The sequence below is a fragment of the Cydia fagiglandana genome, chromosome 5 (genome assembly GCF_963556715.1).
Source record: "Cydia fagiglandana chromosome 5, ilCydFagi1.1, whole genome shotgun sequence".
Taxonomy (NCBI): Eukaryota; Metazoa; Arthropoda; class Insecta; order Lepidoptera; family Tortricidae; genus Cydia; species Cydia fagiglandana.
Genome location: NC_085936.1, coordinates 11,121,810 through 11,143,973, shown reverse-complemented (window position 1 = coordinate 11,143,973; position 22,164 = coordinate 11,121,810). Strand labels below are relative to the sequence as shown.

General features: G+C 34.3%; 1 protein-coding gene and 1 long non-coding RNA gene across 2 annotated transcripts in view; both read right to left on the bottom strand.

Annotated features, from left to right (window-relative positions):
* The window catches only part of LOC134664486 (uncharacterized), a 469,507-nt gene that overhangs the window by 194,976 nt on the left and 252,367 nt on the right, over window positions 1–22,164 (bottom strand). The gene's annotated exons all lie outside the window — the stretch shown is intronic.
* Window positions 3,565–21,228, bottom strand: LOC134664448 (myrosinase 1-like). The gene is made up of 10 exons (XM_063521108.1): window positions 21,106–21,228; window positions 20,294–20,406; window positions 16,606–16,774; window positions 15,677–15,947; window positions 11,854–11,989; window positions 9,993–10,090; window positions 9,089–9,220; window positions 8,527–8,700; window positions 4,428–4,672; window positions 3,565–3,791 (listed from the first exon to the last, which is right to left on the bottom strand). The coding sequence occupies exons 1-10, from the start codon at window positions 21,153–21,155 to the stop codon at window positions 3,626–3,628; spliced, it is 1,554 nt and encodes a 517-aa protein (XP_063377178.1). The 5' UTR covers window positions 21,156–21,228; the 3' UTR covers window positions 3,565–3,625.

Genomic DNA, 22,164 nt, shown 5'->3' with positions numbered 1-22,164 from the left:
TCTTCGCGCCTACAGTTTTTTGCCGATTTATTCTACTGACGGAAATGGGTTGACCGACTATATAAATATTTTTGACAAATTACATAGAGTATGGCAACAATAGATTTTTGAACACCAAACGCCTCTGTCAATGTTGCTATTCATTGAAAATGAGGGTAGGCAAAACTATCTACCTTAGGGAACCAAAACTTCACCGTTGGTGCCAACTGCCGAACTTCGTCTAAGTAAAATATTATAACAACAATTTTATCAAGACTATTATAATTAAATCCATTGAATTCACCATAAACAATGCTGCGTAAAAATAGCTTTAGAGAAAAATAATCTTTAATCTATATACATAAATGCAAGTGTCCTGACTGACTGACTGACTGACTGACTGACTGACTGATTCATCAACGCAGAGCCGAAACTACAAAAGCCAGAAAGTTGAAATTTGCACACCAGATTGCATTTATAAAGTGTACAAGAGATAAGAAGCGATTTTGAGAATTCATCCCCTAACAGGGTTAAAAAGGGGATGAAAGTTTGTATGGGGTTAAAGTTTTCTTTTAAGCTAGGAATTTGAAACTTCGTAAAAAGATATATTATTAAAATACAAGAAAACTAATTTCAGCGTTTTTGAAAATTCATCCCCTAAGGTGGTGAAAAAGGGGTTGAAAGTTTGTATGGATATCAAAAAAAAATTCAAGTGGTGGACTTGAATCTTTGTATTTAGGGATATTATTAGAAGACAGGAAAAGTAATTTCAGCGTTTTGTAAAATTCATCCCCTAACAGGGTTAAAAAGGGGTTGAAAATTTTAATCCATTACAAATGCTTTGAAACTTCGTAGAAAGGCATAATAGCCGATTACAAAAAAAGTGATTGCAACGTTTTTGGAAATTCAACCCCTAAGGGGGTTAAAAAGGGGATGAAAGTTCGTCTTCGGGTGCAAATTTTATTTTAAGCTAGGAACTTGAAACTTTGTAAAAAAGTATCAAATTCAAATACAAGAAAACTAATTTCAGCGTTTTAGAAAATTCATCCCCCAAGGTGGTGAAAAAGGGGTTGAAAGTTTGTATGGATATCAAAAAATTTTTCGAGCGCGGGACTTGAATCTTTGTATTTGGGGATATTATTAGAAGACAATAAAAGTAATTTCAGCGTTTTGTAAAATTCATCCCCTAACAGGGTTAAAAAGGGGATGAAAGTTTGTATGGGGTTAAAGTTTTCTTTTGAGCTACGAATTTGAAACTTCGTAAAAAGATATATTATTCAAATACAAGAAAACAAATTTCAGCGTTTTTGAAAATTCAACCCCTAAGGTAGTTAAAAAGGGGTGGAAAGTTTGTATGGATATCAAACATTTTTTCGAGCGCGGGACTTGAATCTTTGTATTTGGGAATATTATTAGAAGACAATAAAAGTAATTTCAGCGTTTTGTAAAATTCATCCCCTAATAGGGTTAAAAAGGGGATGAAAGTTTGTATGGGGTTAAAGTTTTCTTTTAAGCTAGGAATTTGAAATTTCGTAAAAAGATATATTATTAAAATACAAGAACTCTAATTTCAGCGTTTTTGAAAATTCATCCCCTAAGGTGGTGAAAAAGGGGTTCAAAGTTTGTATGGATATCAAAAAAAATTTCAAGTGGTGGACTTGAATCTTTGTATTTAGGGATATTATTAGAAGACAGGAAAAGTAATTTCAGCGTTTTGTAAAATTCATCCCCTAACAGGGTTAAAAAGGGGTTGAAAGTTTGAATCCATTACAAATGGTTTTGAAACTTCTTAGAAAGGCATAATAGCCGATTACAAAAAAAAGTGATTGCAACGTTTTTGGAATTTCATCCCCTAACAGGGTTAAAAAGGGGATGAAAGTTTGATGGGGTTAAAGTTTTCTTTTGAGCTACGAATTTGAAACTTCGTAATAAGATATATTATTCAAATACAAGAAAACAAATTTCAGCGTTTTTGAAAATTCAACCCCTAAGGTAGTGAAAAAGGGGTGGAATGTTTGTATGGATATCAAACATTTTTTCGAGCGCGGGACTTGAATCTTTGTATTTGTAAAATTCATCTCCTAACAGGGTTAAAATGGGGTTCAAAGTTTGAATCCATTACAAATGCTTTGAAACTTATTAAAAAGACATAATAGCCGATTACAAAATAAAAGTAATTGCAACGTTTTTGGAAATTCAATCCCTAAGGGGGCTAAAGGGGATGAAAATTCGTCTTGGGGGATGGAATGAAAGGGAAGGAAAAGTCGTATTTAATTTTAAGCTAGGAACTTTAACTTTTTGGAAAAAAAGGTAATAAATTAAAAAACATGAAAACTAATTCAAGCATTTTTGAAAATCATCCCCCAAGGTGGTGAGAAAGGGGTTGAAAGTTTGTATGGAGATCAGATATTTTGTGAGTGCGGAATGTGGAACTTGAATCTTTGTATAAGGGCATAGGTATCTATTATGAGAATACAAGAAAAGTAATTTCAGCAACCAACATCAAAATCCACTTGAATTAAAACTTCATACAAGTTGCTAAAAAACAAAAGTACTTAAGTTCAACATTGCTTGGATATGAAAATTATAGGTACTAAAGATGTAAAATGTTGAAGATAAGATTCCACGCGGACGAAGTCGCGGGCAACAGCTAGTCTATAATAAGTTAACTTCACCACGCGTCCCCAACTTGGCCAAATATTTTTTTTTTGTGAAAATTATACCAAAACTTATGCTACTTATTCCAAACTCCTAAAAGTTGAATTACTAAACGCTAATTATAATAATAATATGCTATAGTTAAGGCGAAGTCAGTTTTCTGTGGGCGAAGTTAATACGTAGTACTAAAGAAAATTTAGGGGTTATTACGTAGTTTTTAGAGTTCCGTACCCAAAGGGTAAAACGGGACCCTATTACTAAGACTTCGCTGTCCGTCCGTCGGTCCGTCCGTCCGTCCGTCCGTCCGTCCGTCCGTCCGTCCGTCCGTCCGTCCGACCGTCCGTCTGTCACCAGGCTGTATCTCACGAACCGTGATAGCTAGACAGTTGAAATTTTCACAGATCTGATGATGTATTTCTGTTGCCGCTATAACAACAAATACTAAAAACAGAATAAAATAAAGATTTAAATGGGGCTCCCATACAACAAACGTGAATTTTGACCAAAGTTAAGCAACGTCGGGAGTGGTCAGTACTTGGATGGTTGACCGTTTTTTTTTTGCTTTTTTTTTGTTTCTTTTTTGCATTATGGTACGGAACCCTTCGTGCGCGAGTCCGACTCGCACTTGCCCGGTTTTTCCAACTCTTATTTTCAATGTACTGCAATGTTGATAACGGTTGTAATGTATTGTATGATTCTAATTTGCTTATCAAATTAGAATCATACAATACATTACAATTAGGGTAACATTCAATTTCTAACCGCAGCTGCATTACTGTTCATTTTAGTATGGAAATTGACAATGACAGCGACGCGTTCAGTACCGGGAGTGCAGCTGCGGTTAGAAATGGAGTGTTACCATTACTAATAACCTAATTCTTGCAACTAATAGTCATTTTATGAATAAAGTAATTAGAAATCCTAACGTAATATTTATTTACTATTTCATATGTACAATAAAACATGAAATCAACATGTTTGGTAAATATTAATCCTTTATTTTATTGGACTGTGCAGACGACGATGGTCTTTCTATGAACTCGAAATTGATTTTTTTGGTTCGCACTATTTCCCGATAGTTAATGGCAGACAATTTTGGTGTCCGGGTTCTTTGTGGACTGTTGAAGTCTACATGGTACAAGCCAAATTTTGATCTGAAAAAAAAATGCATAAGTTTTTTGATACAGTTTGTAAACTTTTGTTACCTTTAAAGATAATTAAAACTAAACGAGTTTATACTTCCGTTTTATCATTTTATAAATCGATCACACAAGCAGACGCAATTAGCAATTAAATTCAAAAGATTTATATTAAAACGTGAGAAATAAACAAGAAACGGGTTTAATCGTGATGCCAATGATATACATACCTACATATCATGCATGTATTAACATTACTGTTTTATCTTAGATATAATCAGGTAAGTCATACATATTCAAACGAAGATAATGTAGTCGTTCATACCCTTCCACTTTAAAACACATGTTATAATACATGGAGCTCTTCTCCAGAAGGGCTAAGATGGCCGGCTCTTTATCATTTGTCACCATGCCTGTCACGTTCTAGCAAGTATGTAAGTGAGAAAGTGACGCATGATATGACCGGTGATAAAAACGCGACCATAATGATACCGCGTCTGCAGCATAGCATTACATATTTGTCAGAACGTGACAGACATGGTGACAAATGATAAAGTGCGACCATCCTAACCCTACAGGTCATGTATAGCACAATCGTATAGCGTTTGCGCCCTACAATTGTTTAAATTTAAAATCCTAATTAATACGTACGTGTAACCATCTTTCCATTCGAAGTCATCCATTAATGTCCATGCAAAATATCCTTGTATGTTACAGCCATCAATGTACATTGCTTTCAACATTTGGGCTAAGTATTCGTTATAATAATCTACTCTTGCGTAATCGTTGATGCCTCCGAAGTCACTTAAACCATTTTCGGTGATGATGATCGGAATTTCTCGCCCATACTCATTGGATATCCAGTTGATAAGTTTCCGAAAACCAGGAGGGTATACCTATAATAAACATAAGTATGGATTAAATATATTAATATGAACAATCAATCACAGATCCGAATCGACAATCGTGTTGCTTTAATATAGATTTCCTCCGTCTATTGCTGGTCGTCTTTCAAACAATCCTAACACAGGACCATGTGATATTTATAAAGAAAATACTTGCATATAAAATATTGTATATAAAACAACACATTAATTACCATGCCACTTGGAAAAATACTAATACTGTAACGTAAAACGACAAACCGCAAACCATTATCACATCTAGTGACACCATTTCACAGAATAAGTCAGAACGTTTAATCTATTAATCTTTATTGGGGTCCTAGCGTAGGTTATACTTATGTAATTAAAATAATACATTGTATTTGAAGTAATGTTATAAATGTTCCCTACATTTATAGTGTTAGAGCCATTATTAAATACCAAGAAAAATATTTTTATTATTCATTTATCATAAATTTTCATAAATTTAAAGTAGGTACGCAACAATTTTCTAACAACTATTTATATTCCTCGCCAAACTGCGATTGTTGTTTGTTGGCGAGATAGCGCTCATTATCTATCATCCGACCTACTTACACCTATTATCTTAAGTACCGTGTTAATATTAAATTTGTTAAGTGGTTTATGGATAGAATAAACTACTAACTAACTAATACTACTATAAAACCAACTTTAGGCACTCTGAGAGATGACCATGTAAGTCAAACTGATCAGCAATGGGGCAAACTAATGCCAATTATATTAAACGTATTTGTTAGTTGTTCGTATACGACAACCAATAAAAAACACGTTCATTAATTTTTCATTTATTTTCTTAGGCATTGTTCTTTTTCTTCACAGTGCAGTAAAGTTAAAAAAGCAATATTTGCCTATCATTTACGATTATGTCGAGATTCAGCTGGACAAAACGACTGATGAACAGGAGCGGAAACTTAGTGGTAGGGTGTTACTTTAAAGTTCCTTCGGGTACGGACCCGCATAACTACCTACTAGTGACCAGCATGTGCTTGCGTTTTGTAAACTGGTTCCAAGCCCGCCACCGTCCCACTCAGAAAACGAAAGTTTGATAAGGCCATAAGAGTGCCTGTTGTAGTCATAAAATGCATATAATTAGTTAATCGTGATATTTACGTGTTAATAAAACGCGGCCAAGAATGAGGAAGTCTGGTTAACGAGTATTGTACAATACCAGTATATACCTACATAAGCATACTACAAGTTATATGATATTCTTAAATGTTTTGACGTACCAACAGTCCTTTCAAGCCTTGATGTTTATTTAATAACAAGTCAAGATCTTAGTTGAAATTACAAATGACTTTTTCTCAAACATGCAATGAAATATTGATGTTATGTTCCTTATAATAGGCTGCGAAGTATGACGTTTCAGGTGCGGCTAGGACAAAAGGTCTTTAATGGAATTTCATACAAATCTTGCAGGCCTAGGCCGGCAAAGTCCTTTTTTTTAATTTTCATTTCACAGATATTTGTGACACAGCATCGTGGCATTCATCCATTAAAATAAACTAGAGGCAGTTTTTGCTTTATGGTTCGTAATGACACTCTGCCACTACGCCTATAAAAAAAAAAAAAAACAATGTTTGCTATAATTTGCAGTTTTAATTGTATAAAATCAACATGAACTTAATAAATAATACATTATTAATCAAATTCTATAATTTTAAATTATAAATTTAACTACACAAATAAAAACATTTAAAATATTTCATCTAAACGTTAGCGGTAAAAAGGTCTACTCAAACACGCGTAGTTATTTTTTTTTAATGTTATGGAGGTAAAGTTGACAAATTTTAATTCTGTTTTATTGGATTTATGGTGCGTTGTTGATTTTTTTACTTTAATATGAGTTCCGACGAAATAATAAAATTAATATTAATTGTAATCGTAGGTGTTGGAATTGGCAGCGTAAGCAGAATTGAATTTAAATAACTTGCTGCCTCTGCCGCCAAGTCAAAGACGAAGTATAAAAAATGGCGAGAAACTAAGAAAAATGGCTTACAGTTTATTAGAAACAGTTTTGTGGCATATTTTAAATGAATGTAACTGCAAATTCGTCAACACTGTGGAAATTATACTTATTTTCTCCATGCAAAAAGCAACGGTGTATGTGAAACATGATATCAACATGAAAGACTACCGATGTAACCGTATGTGACGAAAACGACAGTCAGACGGATACGGATAGTAGGACGGAAAAATCAAAGATACATGAAAATATACGGGTAGTAAAAATACACGACTCGTGTAAAACATACGTGTGATAATGATAAAGGTACGTGTTGGTTATATTTTGGGTGTAGTTTACTTTTAGTTTTTTCTATAAATAAAACTTGGGTTTAGTGGATTTTTTATTTTATTTATTTCATTGCATGTTTGAGAAAAGCACTATACATACCTCGGCGGGAAATGGGGTTGCCCGCGCTCAGACCTATCCGGCCTCGCTTCGCTCGGCCGTCTATATTATGTCTTCGGCCGGCAACCCCTTTTGTCCCGACCTTTGTAGTAATGTACTATTTTTCAATAATTTAAATCTCGAAAACCTTCATTAGTTTTATTACTTACTATTACTACCTAGTAAAGCCCTTCCGATTTCTAAGATCAAGTTCGCCATACATTTACTATGGCGTACTTTGTCTTAGAAAAATGGACAGACAGTAAGTAGGTAACATAATATATATTTTACCAGATGTAAGTATAATTACTTATATTATGTTACCTACTACGTATGCGATAATATAAAAAATATTTCGTAAATTAACAGTTTTAAGCTTCCAAATATTCGCCACCTTCCGTCCGTCTTCTGAAAATACTTTACTTATCAAAAATATGGTAATGAGCGAAGAAAACATTTTTGATAATAAATTTGCACAATTTGGTCGCCTTGAAGACAGAACTTGCCAACATAAATAACGGTATTTCCATACTTAACGATTGTAAACACTAAGATTAAACTTAAGTTTGACTTTATGGTAGACAAATATTTGAACACGGTACTTATCTATATCTGCGTGTTTCTTAAACGAAATAGTGGAAAATATTCGTTAGACAGTAACGAACACAGATACTAATTAATCGACTTATCTGACATATTTGATAATTAGTGTCGTACTGATTTATATTATGTTAGAATTTTAATGCAATAACGTTCAATATGCGAACTTATTGCCATGAGGCATTCTCTATCAGATTATTTTTAATTGCTATTATTTTTATTACCAACTAATTTTAACATACAAATGTATGTACCTACTCAGTCAAAGTTGCTGTACCTAAATTAAATTTAGTTTATAAACGGGTGAGACACGAGCGATATTCGAATTCCTTTTTAGAGCCAATTCAAGATAACTCTGCAGCGATTTGTATAGCACAGACGTGTAAAACTGAACTGTCCATAATGCCCAAGTAAATAGACCGACCGCATGAGGTTCATCAGTCTTATCTTAATTAGTGCACTGTCTTCGCCCATTCTGGTCCATATCGGGCGCAAAACAAAATTCTCCTCTTAAATAGGAAATTCGCTTAGTATTATAGCGCCTTATGTTGGTACAAGTAATGTTAAGGAGCCTTAACCTAATACCTTTAAACGAGCAATACTAATATTGCCTAATCTTAGTAATCTTATATTATTTTTTTAAACAATGTTTTATTGAATTTTCTATATGTATTAATGGATAAAAACTTGAGAAGTGCCCTTCGACCATATATTATATAAGAACTGGTTTAACAGAAATATAAATATTGAGCCTAAGCTTTCGTTTTCATTTAGATATAGGTACGTACGTATTTAGATGAGAAGCACTTTTTAAATTTTGGTTTGTACTTACCGAGAACCAATCCGATCCAGGTTTCAGCCATTTTGGATCTTGTTCTAATTTGACACCCGTGTCGTAGTCCATTGACGGTACTTCCCAGCTCTCCTCTGAATTGGACGGAGACATAAGGAATGTCGTGTAGTGATTCAGTCCAAAGAAGTCAGAGCTGCCTCTCAATGAAGTTCTCTAAAAACAGATTGGCAACGAAAACATCTACGTGAGCTACTTTCATTTACATTTCTTTACAAGATGTTATTTTTGTGAGAAACATATACCTACATAGCAAGGAACACGTTTATCATCGATGAGATATAAAAATATATTTCTCTGAATACTGATACTATGCGACTGCAAACCCGTTTCGAAATGACAGTGAGAGCCATCGCCACAAGTTTACGGCCCAATTCGAACTACAAGATACGTCAGTTAATAGATCTAGAAAAGATATGGATTAGATATGTCGGTGACTTTTACAAATTAACTCGACTTATCGGGTTTGACCGCCCATCCCTCGTGTTCTTTCTTTTTCATGCACAATATTCTTAACAATTAAATAAAAACTTCATAAAAATACCTCTTCAGGCGTAAAGTATGGCAATCGAGATCTCGTGTAACCTTGGTGAAGACTCAATTTATCCACTCTGTTGCGTACGAGCTCCGGATAATCACCCTGCTTAGAGAAGATTGGGTGCGCGAAGGTACCTAGCTGCGAAAAAGAATAAGATGTTGATGTATCTAATCTTAATGTAAAAATAATTAAAATGATACATAAAAAACCCGAACTTTATAATATCATGTATTCTATAAGTACATTCATTGTTAAATTTTTTATGCTCATATTTTTCACATTTTCAATAAAGGATGAAACGTTCCCGAGAAGTATATTAAATATTATTAAGCTTTTAGGTTGTTATTGGTTTTAGGGTTCCGTACCAAAAAGATAAAAAGGAACCCTTATCATATGGTGCGACTCAGCCCGTTTGTCTGTCTGTCACATTGCTGAATCTCGAGAACTATTAAAGCTATCGATTTGAAATTTGGAATAGTTATGATCAACGCTAACCCAAATACATTGGATGAGTATTTTTTTTATTATTACATTTAATATTCGCACATTTTTATGATAACAAGCTATGAATTATATATTTATAATATTGTAATATGTATTATAAACAAGTTGGGAATGGCTAGATATGGCTTGGCTTTCCTCGCATAGGCTTTGCTTACGCTCACCCCGTTTCCAGTCTATAGTTATGTATATAAATATATATTACAAAAATGTAGACAAATCACATGTGGTTGCGATTCTCAGAAATGAGGGAACGAGGAAGAAGAGAGAGATACATATATATATATATATATATATATATATATGTATCTCTCTCTTCTTCTTCTTGTATATATATATATATATTGGTGTAGTAGCATTTAATCGATCTATATGCTTAATACTACTATTACTAGGTTGTTATACCTACGTGCATCTGAAGGTATCTTTCAGCGGCTTCGAGGTCATCCGGATTACTGCTGTTTTTCGGCTTAGCCCAGAATGCATCAAGAGTGATGCCAATTTTTCCTAAAAAAATAAAATCATAAGTTTGATTTATTTGTTTTAGCCAGTTTAGTTGTTGTACAATACCTACATATAATCGTAACAGCCTTTTGAATGTATCGATGGCCAATATTGTATAGCACGCGTATTCGGGAAACGAGATAATCACAAGATCTAGAGACGATATAGAGATCAACTAGATTTACATTAGATATCGACTAGATGTGACTTGGATATTTAAGTCATAACTTGTCGAAATCGTTCAAGAGGACCTCCAGAATCGCGGAAACGTCAAATTTGACATATCTATCTTACAAATATCTTTAAATTATCCATTTCGTAACTTGTTGAGATCTAATTCATTATCCGAATCGAGCCGTAGGTGTATAACTTAAAATACGCCAAACTTTTGTATGTAAATATTAACATGTATTCAATTCAGGTATCAGAGCGTATCGAGTTCGACATACCTAATATAATAGGGGGAGTTCCCTCTGCCAACAACTGTCCTGCAGTTTGGCAGAAGGAAAAAATGTAGAAATGGGGTTTATTTCGCCTGAATATTTTTGTTTTTAATTATATTTTTATTTACGTATGCTTACTGTAAGTTATATATTAAAATACGCTGAAAGCGTTTTTTCAACGGCATCGTAAGTTTTACTAGATCAAAAATTAAAATTTGTTCAAACCAAGTCTAAAATTTTGAAACAAATACACAAAATAGTTCTTTACCTATAGATGACAGGAAAACCTATTAGAAATATGCAGTCAAGCGTGAGTCGGACTTAATTACTCAGTTACGGGTTTTTATCGACACTTCCACATAAAAAACGCATTGTTAAAAATTGAGTAATGTACGGAACCCTTGGATCGCGAGTCTGACTCGCACTTGACCGGTTTTTTTCTTTTTAGTCAACAAAATTGTTTATTGTATAAATTTGTTAATTAAGTTCTACACGTGTTATGGAAGAGCGCTAAGAGCAAGGTATTCTGTCGCAGGTATTTTATACCTGACAAGAATGCTCCTACCTTCACAATTATTTCGTTTTCATATTTATTTTTCATTTTTCAAAAGCTCTTTCTTCCGACTGGAGCGCGGAGCAGCATCTCCTTGCTCCGCCATCTAATCAAAAGTTTATAACAACTCTTACTTTTCGTGATATTTGGTTGTGGAATGCTTTGCCGTTAGACATCAGATGCGCCAAATTCCTCCCATTTTTATTAAATATCTTTTGAAATCACATTACCTATCGCTATTAAACTGGCCTCTATTTAGTTATCAGTTAAGGGGCTTCCCAAGGTTTTCGTCGATTTTTGAGAAGTTTTGAATCGTATCTCCTTTATGTATTAATTGTATACCTATACATACATATATTAATTTTAAGTGTATAAAAATGTTTTTGTTTTCACTGTTCTCAGTTTGTTGTATTACACGTATATCGACATTACCCGTTCAAGATTGTAAGTACAGTCCTGACCCAAAAGCTTTCTGGAAGAATAGAATAGAATAGAATAGAATGTTTTTATTCGTGACAAAACTTAATAGATAGATTAAACTTAAGAGAACGCTTGTTGTTACTTATTTTAAAACTTACTGTATCTATAAAATTTTCTGTGTATTTTTAATTTTATGGTTCACAATAATGCATATTTACCTACTTACTTATTGCTAATTTTTAAAGTTTTTAAACTGTGATATAAAGCGTCTAAAATTACCCTTTATTTCATAAATAGTACTGGTCTGGTAACACTCATTGCCAAAAAATAACGGCTAACCGAAGCTTTACCTTTATGTGTTGGTCTAAACTCCTCGTCATAAAGATGGTACACGGCAGCATGAGCCAGCAGCATGTAGTGGATGCATAAGTATTCACCCACTCCGTGTGATTTTAAAGCGGGGGCGAAATAGTCGCCTCCGTAGCCCTAGAATTGGTAAAATGTATATAAAAAATTGTAAAAAAAAATTTGGGGATGTGTTGGGTATCGCGTGACGCTTTCTTTAATATTTTGGTCAAGTTGAGTAGTCGATATTTGGCATGATAACAACTGGTAACTTACAGCCATATTCGAACAATGAGATACGTCAAATACTAAATATTGAAACGTCAATTTTGACACTTGTTTGACACTGACATATCCAATCCATATCGTTTCAATATCAAGTATTTAACGTATCTCATTGTTCGAATACGGCTGTAAGCCTAATTTTCAACAGTATGTTTTATAGAAAAAGATAAAAGTAGCTGAAACACTCGTCACGTCATTGACCAAAGTTGTCATTCTGATGGTGGTGTGCCCAATTCGGTCATTATTTTTGACAGCGATGTATCGCTACATTTCAATAGCGCACTAAGTACCTATTTAGGTGCACATTTCACAAATTATGAAAAAGTTTCTAAATTGTATCTGAAATATGAATGAGTGCAGTGACTGAAAATTAATAAAATAAGCTTGCATTAAAACAACTGCGTCACTAAGTTAATGGATGATCAGAAAATTATGTATGTTGTTTTCGGAGGTTGCTTTACATCGAGTATAATTTTTCAGATATAATATTTTAAATCTCAATGAGACGGGCCCTAGGTAGCGGTAAATATAAATATGTGCCTAGAATATGTACATAAAATTCTACCAAATACTCTCGGGCATGAATATATTATAGTCTGTATCTTTAGGTATTTAAATAAAAGTAAACTAATATACCCTCAAATGGATCCTTAAGCCAGTTGAGGGATGAAAAAATTACATGATTAAATAATGTAGGTAGGTTAAAGTCAGGTCGTGACAGATCCAGGCGCTTTTATGTTTGGTAACCAACCAAACATAAATCAATAAATATTATAACTACCCGAAAATTTACAAATTGTTTGTTTACTTTTATCTCTATACCTAAAGATACAGAGTAAAGATATGAGGGCTAATTAAAACATACACCGGTGTTTTCAACACAAGAAGAGAACAAAGGGCATTTTTAACATTGCAGCATAAATATCGGGCGGGCCATTTTAGCCGTGTTAAGGGCTCGTAAGTTACGTAACACAAAGCGCGCCATTAATTCGAGAGGCCTTAATTCGGAACAAATTATCGTACCCCCATAATTTATGATTACATCCAATCCATCCAATAATTATATTCAGGTGTTCCTTTGTTTTTTAATCCGATATTCGGAATATAACACCTGAACGTTTGCCACCCGAGAAACTATTACGAAATTATTATTATTTTGGGTATTGATAATATATTTTTGCGTGCAATATATTATTTTAAATAAATCATGAAACTACTATTCGCTAGATAAGGGACACCAAATGAATAGAATATCTACGGCATGGACGTCAGTGGCGGCGCGTCACTCATAATCCTAAAACAAGCTAAGCTTATAGCTGGCCTGTTTTTCTTTAAACTTGTAAAATATGGTGTTAACTTACTTCAAATTAGGCAAGGCGATGAGAAACGAGTTTTATGAACGCAACGCCACTGATAGACTTCCAAAATCGTTACTTAAATAAGTTGAATTTTATGTTTTTATGTTGCTGTTTTAACGTATACATAATTAATTATGGTTTATTCAGTAATAAAGTTGTGACTGACTTCAAAAAACAAAATGTCAATAACTTTGACATTTCTGCTGACAAGAGTTGGTGGTTTTGGCGTGATGAGTATCTTTTATTAATTCATATTCACTTACTACACATGACATTATACTTGTAAACTGTGTTAGAAGATTTTGATCTCTAATGGTGATACATTAGAAACTTAAAAAGGGGCACCAACCTGTATTTTGTTAAATATTGCTTGTTAGCGAATAAATACTTTTTCTTTTTTTTTTTTCATTATTTCATTTATGTGTTTTAGATACGTATAACTTGTGCTAGTTATAGGTACTCGTTCATATTGGCATTCAAGTTTAACAACATAGTTAAATCCCGAACGTCATTTTACGTCTTATGCTCAATGTGATAAAAGCCATCACTAATGTCATTATTCTAATTAAAGCAATTAACTAAGCAAATAAAATCAGTCTAAATCCATTTTTCATGACTTTAATTGACTTGATCGCCGTGGGCTTTACTTGTGCGATTTTGACCATGATACCTACTACCGCAATCGAATGGGTACCTAATCTAACAAGTGGAAATAGCCTTAGAGCGATTAAAATATATGAATTATTCCTCAATAAATTAACTCAACTACATCAACTATCGACATATACAGAGTGTACGCTGTCACAGAATAAATAATAGTACTAGGTACAGAAGACTTGCTCTCTAACAAAACGCGTCTGTCACGATCACGATCAGCACAGATATGGCCGCTAGGTGGCGACAGTGCCACACGCGGCTTATGGCAAACCCCAAAATTGGGGTGGAACGGATGTACTTTTAGCTGCCTGTAGCAAAGCGACGAAATCGCGGAGTGACCCACGCCTGACGCTGTGACGTAATTATAAAGAGCAAGTCATGAGTGAAGTATTAAAAGGGTAAAGGTTTTTCCTGTCCACGGGATGACGGGACAATAGTGTCCCGGACGTTTGGCAGGCCTGCGCTGAGTTAATGCCAAACACACAGGTGCAACCCGCGTCACCTGTCAGGGTTGGTTATTGAGATATTGGAATTTAATGGTTATAGTTTTTGTTTAGGTATTTATACGACATTTATCAATCACTGATTTTAAAATTGTTATTAAATATAATGAGGATAGATACTTGCGCGATGAATTATTAAGTGACGATAATCAATTAAGTTAATTTCGTTACACATCAAAAATATAGTTTCATCTAATAGCTTTTTCAATTGAATAAACGATATTAAAACAGAGTAAAAAAGAAAGAAACTGGTTATGTCTGCAATTATACCCTGTATACTAAAACACAAACGCCTATTCAGCTTTTGTTTAACACTTGAACCGGAAAGATAATAATAATATGTTTGTAAAACGATTAGTTAAATTATGATGACCGTTGACGGCCAAATTCACCATACAACCTACTTAAGTACCCTCACTACTTAAAACAAAACATTTTCTATAAATACTGGTAGAAGTTGTGAGGCTATGAGGTAATTAACGTCAGTTCGATACAATATTAAGTATGTTAATTTACTCACAATAGCACTTTATTCTGCTACATGGGAGTATACTAAGTAGTTGGTACAACTAAATTATTAAACGCGGATAAATTATTCGCCGAATAATTTATTCGAATAAGAATAATCATCCGATATTTTTATTCGTCGTTCGCGATAAATTTTGTTAATTTTATTCACCATTCGTCATTCGAATGAAATTTGCCCATCTCTGGCTACAGGTAGCTAAAAGTACATCCGTCCCGCCCCAATTTTGGGGAAAGCCATAAGCCGCGCGGAGCGCTGTCGCCACCTAGCGGCCATATCTGTGCTGATCGTAACAGACGCGTTTTGTTAGAGAGTGAGTCTTCTGTACCTAGTGCTATTATTTATTCTGTGGAAACTAGTATTCTTTGCACTGAGGCAACACGTGCTACGTTAACAACGCTAATATCCGTATAATGTATTGTTTTACAGCATCTAAAATCTGTTAGTGCAAGCTTATTAAATAGTAAGTGATTAAAAAATCTGTTATACAATGACTTACGTTATAGCAATGTTGGTGTGGTTCATTCATAGTTGTCCATATTTTAACCACATCGCCAAATAGATTAAACACCACTCTTGCGTAATCTCTAAAGTAATTGACTATTTGCGGATTGGCCCAACCGCCTAGGTCCATAATAGGGGTGGGCATGTCCCAGTGGAACAAAGTCACAACGGGTATTATATTGGCTTTGATTAACTCCTTTATCACCTTCCGATAATATCGGACCGCAGATTTGCTGATGTTATTGTCAGTACCGTTCGGAAGCAACCTGTCGACAAGAGTCATAATATATATAATATTGCACATTTGCACATAACATAAGTAGGTACCTAGTTAACATTCAAATTTTAATAAACGTCTTTTTTTTTAATCAATGTCAAAGGTGACGTTTGTTCAAACAAAAACGTCACTTTTGTCACTGACTGATCCGATCCTTATCGTATCGAGATCTTATTTTTGACGAAATATCATTTGATAGGTACCTATTTAATACCATTTGTTTTTAGGTGAAGGAAAACATCGTGAAGAAACCGAAGTAATCGCGATAAGGCCTATTTTACTCTCTGGGTTGGAAGGTCAGATGGCAGTCGCTTTCGTAAAGTCTAGTGCCCACGCCAATTCTTGGGATTAATTGTGAAGCGGACCCCAGCCTCTCATGAGCCGTGGCAAAAATGCCGGGATAACGCGAGGAAGAAGGAGAGACCGATTGCCCGATTTGAACTTATACGAACAAAAGATACGTCAATTAATAGATCTAGAAACGATATGGATTAGATGTGTCAGTGTCAAAAGTGACGTTTTTGTTTGAAGATACGTCCCATTTGATACTGACATAGGTATCTAATCCATATCATTTCTAGATCTATTAACTGACGTATCTTAAAGTTCGAATCGAACCGTGTTACTAAGTTGCCAATCGTCCTTACCTTGGCCACGAAATCGACAGCCTGTAGTACTCCACACCCAACTCCTTGACAATGGCTACATCATCCATATATTTGTGATAAGAATCCGCTGCCACGTCCCCATTGGAGTGATCCGGCGTGTAGTACGGGTGGGAGTGTAGAAACGTGTCCCACATACTTTCACCCTTACCTGCAAATTAATATGACGTTTAACAATTTTAATTATCAGTTAAGGGGCTTCCCAAGGTTTTCGTCGATTTTTGAGAAGTCGTGTCTCCTACTTTTGCACTACAGATAGACAAACGGCTATCGGTTCTTTAATCTTTTATCTCCATTTTTGTCTACCGGATTTTGAAAGAAATGAATATTTATTATTAATTTAAACATTGTAAAAAAAAATACTTTTTTCGTATCTCTATTGCTGTGAAAGATCTTACATATACGAAATCTACATATTTGGGTTTGACTCTGACGTCTCTAAACCTGGTCAGAAGTTTTAATATTAAACTAAGTAATTAAAACGCAAAAGTTATGGCCAGAAAACCAGGTTTTTGGCCTGACATTGTTCAAATTCGATGTCAAATATCTCGGACACAATGGCCTTTGGGACACTATATTGCTTAAAATACGATAAGCTACAAACCATTAGAAAACTAAGGGATTCAGATTGAAAACCATTGGGGCATGGGATCCCTTTAAGTGTTTTAATCAGGGATCATCTAGTAAGTATCCAGCATAGATATTTTCATTACCTACCTACTATAAAGGGTGAGTACTATTAAATTGTCGCAATTTGAATAAAATTTTATACAATAAAATAATATACAATAAAATTCAAAAATGTTTATTATTGGTAAGTTTATGATAAAATAGGCGAGCTAAAACCGTTTTATTGTTTGTCTAGAGCACGACGTGAGAATTCTCGGACTTTACTCTTGACCCGACTCATAGAATTTTGCACGGAATCATTTGTGATAAGTTTAGTACATTTAATCCACTTCCTTTTGAAATCGGGCAATGATGTGGCCGGTTGGCATGTTTTCCGCAATTTTGTTTTTATATTTGCCCAGTATTTTTCTATCGGCCGTAATTCTGGGCAATTTGGCGGATTTAATCCCTTTGGTACAACATCGACAGAATTCAAATTATACCAATCCATAGCTCTAGATGAATAATGGCAACTTGCCAAATCCGGCCAAAATAATGTCGAACAATTGTGCTTTTTAATAAGTGGCAACAACCTTTTCTTTAGGCATTCGGATATATAAATATCTGTGTTAATTGTGCCAGTGGTTACAAAAGGCGAACTTCTCATACCGCACTGGCATATCGCTTGCCACACGAGGAACTTTTTGGCAAATTTCTCGACTGGAATCACTTTTTCTGATTCAGGCAGACCCGAGACGTTGCGGGAAGAAAAGTATTGATTGCCTGGTATTGAATTGAAATCAGCCTTTACATACGTTTCGTCATCAATGATTAAGCAACCTGCTGTATTTTGAACAAACAAGGCGTACAATAATCTAGAACGTCGAACTGCTCGATTATACTGATCAACCGTTCTTTTCGGAGCTTTTTGTTTTTTGTATGTAACAATACCGCAGTTTTTTTTTATTTTTTGTACATTGCTTTGGCTTGTTCCAACTTTTTTGGACACATCTCGGGACGAAATAGCCGGATTCTGATCAAACAGCTTACACACCTTTGATTCCAACTTTTTGTTCCGTTTTCTTGTCGGATGACCCTCTCGCTGCTTTCTTTCAGTAGTTTTACCTCGTTTTAGCTTTTTTATGGTCCTTTGCACTGTTCTCCGAGTTGTATTGCACGATTTTGCAAGTTCCAAAGTAGATATATAGGGATTCATAGTAAATTTTTGCAAAATTAAATCGCGCACGCTTTTTTCTTTTGACGACATCTTGAAAGACAAATACAAGTGAATGTTTTTTTTTAAGAATAAAAGATGCCAATACATTCTAATTTTGATATATATAATAAGTTTTACCAAAAAGGTTGAGAGTCTAGAAAAAAAACGGAATATGTTAGCGACAATTTAATAGTACTCACCCTTTACTTTTATAGAAGGACGAGGACGTATGGAGATTACTGCTGACCTATTGATTAATTATATATAAATTCTACATAGGGCTGTTATTCTTATTGCCATTGATTACTGAGAATATATACGAGTACTACGAGAAGATAATGTTGATAAAGAACAAATGAATGAATGATGATGTTGAGAATGTTGATAAACAAGTTTGAGGATTGCCTCGTATAGCACTCCCAACTTTTGAGTCAGTTAAAAAGAACTCGGAAAAAAGTTGATCGTGGAACCAATGACTCAAAAAACTCATACCGAAATACCGTAATCGAAAATCAAACTTATTTTTCATCTCTCTCCTATTCGGAAAGTTCACCTTTCAGACCAAGTCTTATTGAAATTAAAATGTCAATGTACCTAACATTGTATTAAAAAAAATGTTTAGTAATCAATATAAATGACGATGAATGTTTAAAATAGTATCATTACATTACATTCATTCAGGTTCACTTTTTTGAAGGCACGTTTTAATGATCAGACACATCCCAATTGTTCATGGTTTTAGATTTATTCCGATCAAAATGTAAATGGCGCCAATTCCAGTCCTTAATTCTCTTAATCGTCAAAAGAAATATACCTATAATAAACCTACATTTCTTGTGTTTGACTATCCTCATGTCAAAATGAAAAGTAGAGTGTTTAACTCGGGTAAAAGTATCCATCTCACCCTCGAACTTTTGGCGCTCGAACGAAGTGTGGAAAATATCTCGGGTGATGTGGTTCCCTTTCCACCCTTGGTTAACAATCTACTATTTACTTTCCACAGGCGATGGCTTGCTCTTGTTAGCAGCGAATGGAATAACATGACAGGACGAAGAAGGCAGTCGATTGACCTCGTGAGGTATGTAGAACTACATACATTTGCATCGAAAAAGGCCAAATATGTAGTTAATTATGTAAGAGTAGGTGTTTTTGTAAGCATGTGATGTTGCTTTATGTTAATTTATGTAGGTAGTTATATTATAGAACTTATATTATAGTAGTGTCAATAAATATTGAAACTCTAAATATGTCTAATACCAGCGAGATTGGCAATATAAATAATCTGCTTGTACAATCAGCTAAACTATTAGTTCTCGCTCAGTTAGGTACGTAGTAAACTCAATTGTTAAAATGTATTAAATTTCTATAAAAGTCAATTTGTACTTTAATAAACCTAATTAATAAGTAATTTCTTATTTTCGGCTGTAATAACAAAATTAATTACCTAATCAAATCGTATTGGTTTAACATTAACAACAAATCAATTAATCAATATAGCGTTGTAGGTATAATTAAGGATGGATAGATAGATGACTTCTCTGAGATAGTTTGCCCGAAAGTGAGTGTGTTAACAACGGATTTAAAGAATTTACTGTGTCTGACTGATTATGTATTTGTTATACAAATAAATCATAGTAGGTAATTGTAGACGAATTCAATTAACTATCTTAAATACAAAATTTTGATGTTCAAAAGAAATTTACACATTTCTTTTGCATTAGGTTCCTGTGTCAGTACAGTCAGATGCAAAAAGCCAATCTTCAATATTTGCATGTTTTTTGCAGAAATCTGTATTAAAACCGGTATTGTTCATAACATAGCCGTCATGGAATTTAAACGACTTACCATCTTCATTCCAAGCTCCTTCAATCTGGTACGCAGCAGTAGCAACCCCGAACATGAATCCGTCAGGGAATGTGTAGTTTCCCGGCCCCGACTCCCCCCGAGCGCTCAGCACGCTACGCAAACAATCCATATTGTTTTTGGCGATGAACAATTATTAGAACAACAGGGGATTTCTCAATTGATTACACGAAGGTTCGCGTGGTTTACTACGGGCACGCAATTTCTTTTGCAGGAATGCCAAAAGCAACATTTTATTAACCAGTGAAATAGTTTTAAAAATACAGCTTAGCTGCTTTCTTAGTTCGTAGTCACTGACTTACAAGAAAACAGGCCACTAAAAATGCAATGTTCAGAAGTGAACAAACAATCGGTTATTTAAGCAAATTATTAGAACATCCAGAGTTTGTGCAGTAACGTAAAGGCACTAATCGACTTGCACATACAGATTTCGAGTTACTTTGAAAACAAATAAACACTGTTTGGCTATTTGATAATCTAACATAACTAAAAAGGCTTTAAAATATATAAAGAAATATCAATTAACGAAATCACTGCAATAAAAATGAAGACGCATAATCAAAATGCTATAGTTACACCAAGAAAAGTCTGCAGCGATTTTGGTAGCCCACACAGTGCAACTTTACTGTTAATTTAAACGTCAAACTTCTATCAAATGTTGGCGTATAAATAACATATGCACTGCGTGGGCTATCAAAATCGCTTCAGACTTTTCTAGGTCTGACTCTATCACGTAAAAAATGAAGTAAGGCGGAACATATTTCGCGATATCGGTTAATTGTTTATAACCTCACCTAAGGCTCGCTAGGACAGCCCTGAGAACGACTTGACGCGAGCTCGCCATTGTACAGACTAAGACAAGGTTTAAGTATCGCCTATTCGATTTCCATGTGACAATTAATTCTTTGCTGATACATATTAAGTACCTATAATAAATGCGAAGGTCTGAACAAACCTGTATTTTATTTGTTTTGCATTAATTTGATGGACGAATTTAGGAAATCGCAGGTTCGATTCAGTCTTTTGTATTGAGGGTTACTTAAATTATTTAATGTGTTAAGCAAAAAACAGTTTAGTTTTTCTTTCTCTGCTCCTGTCTTACATTGTGTTTGGCGGGACAAACATTTATCTTCAAAGCTACTGGGTCTAAAATTACGAGTATGAATAAGTAAATACACAAAGTAGGTAGTTCTTTACATATCGACGCTTAAGAATCATTACTGTCTAAGTAACAAATAATTTAAAATTTAGACAATTATGGCATGCTATTCGTTATTTTTTTCTGCACCTAACTGCATTAAAAGGTAATAACGTCAAAAATGTTAGTTAGACAGTATTGATTCTTCAGCGTCGATATAGATGATAGGATAAGTGGGTCGGTACTTAGTTTTTGATCTGATCCTTCCTTCCTTCCTTCCTTTTAAAGACATTTTACTCACGTTCCACATAAATAAAATACATTGTAAAAAATTGTGTAATTTACAAAAGTTATGGAACTCTCGGAATGCGAATCCAACTAGCACTTGCAGCCGTATTCGAAAACTGAGATGCGTCAAATACTAGATATTGAAACGATATGGATTAGAGATGTCAGTGTCAAACAAGTGTCAAAAGTGACATTATTGTTTGAAGAAACGTCTAGTATTTGACGTATCTCATTATTCAAATACGGCTGTTTGTCAGTTTTTTTTACTATAATACCCAAAGTTGACAATACTACCTTTTGACCACCTTACGTTTACCTTTTGATCTGTATTTTTATAATATCGTATTTTTAATTTTGAGGTGTGCAATGAAGCGTGATAAAATTTTATCTTGTTAATTATTGTACATGTCAATTACTAGGATTGAGT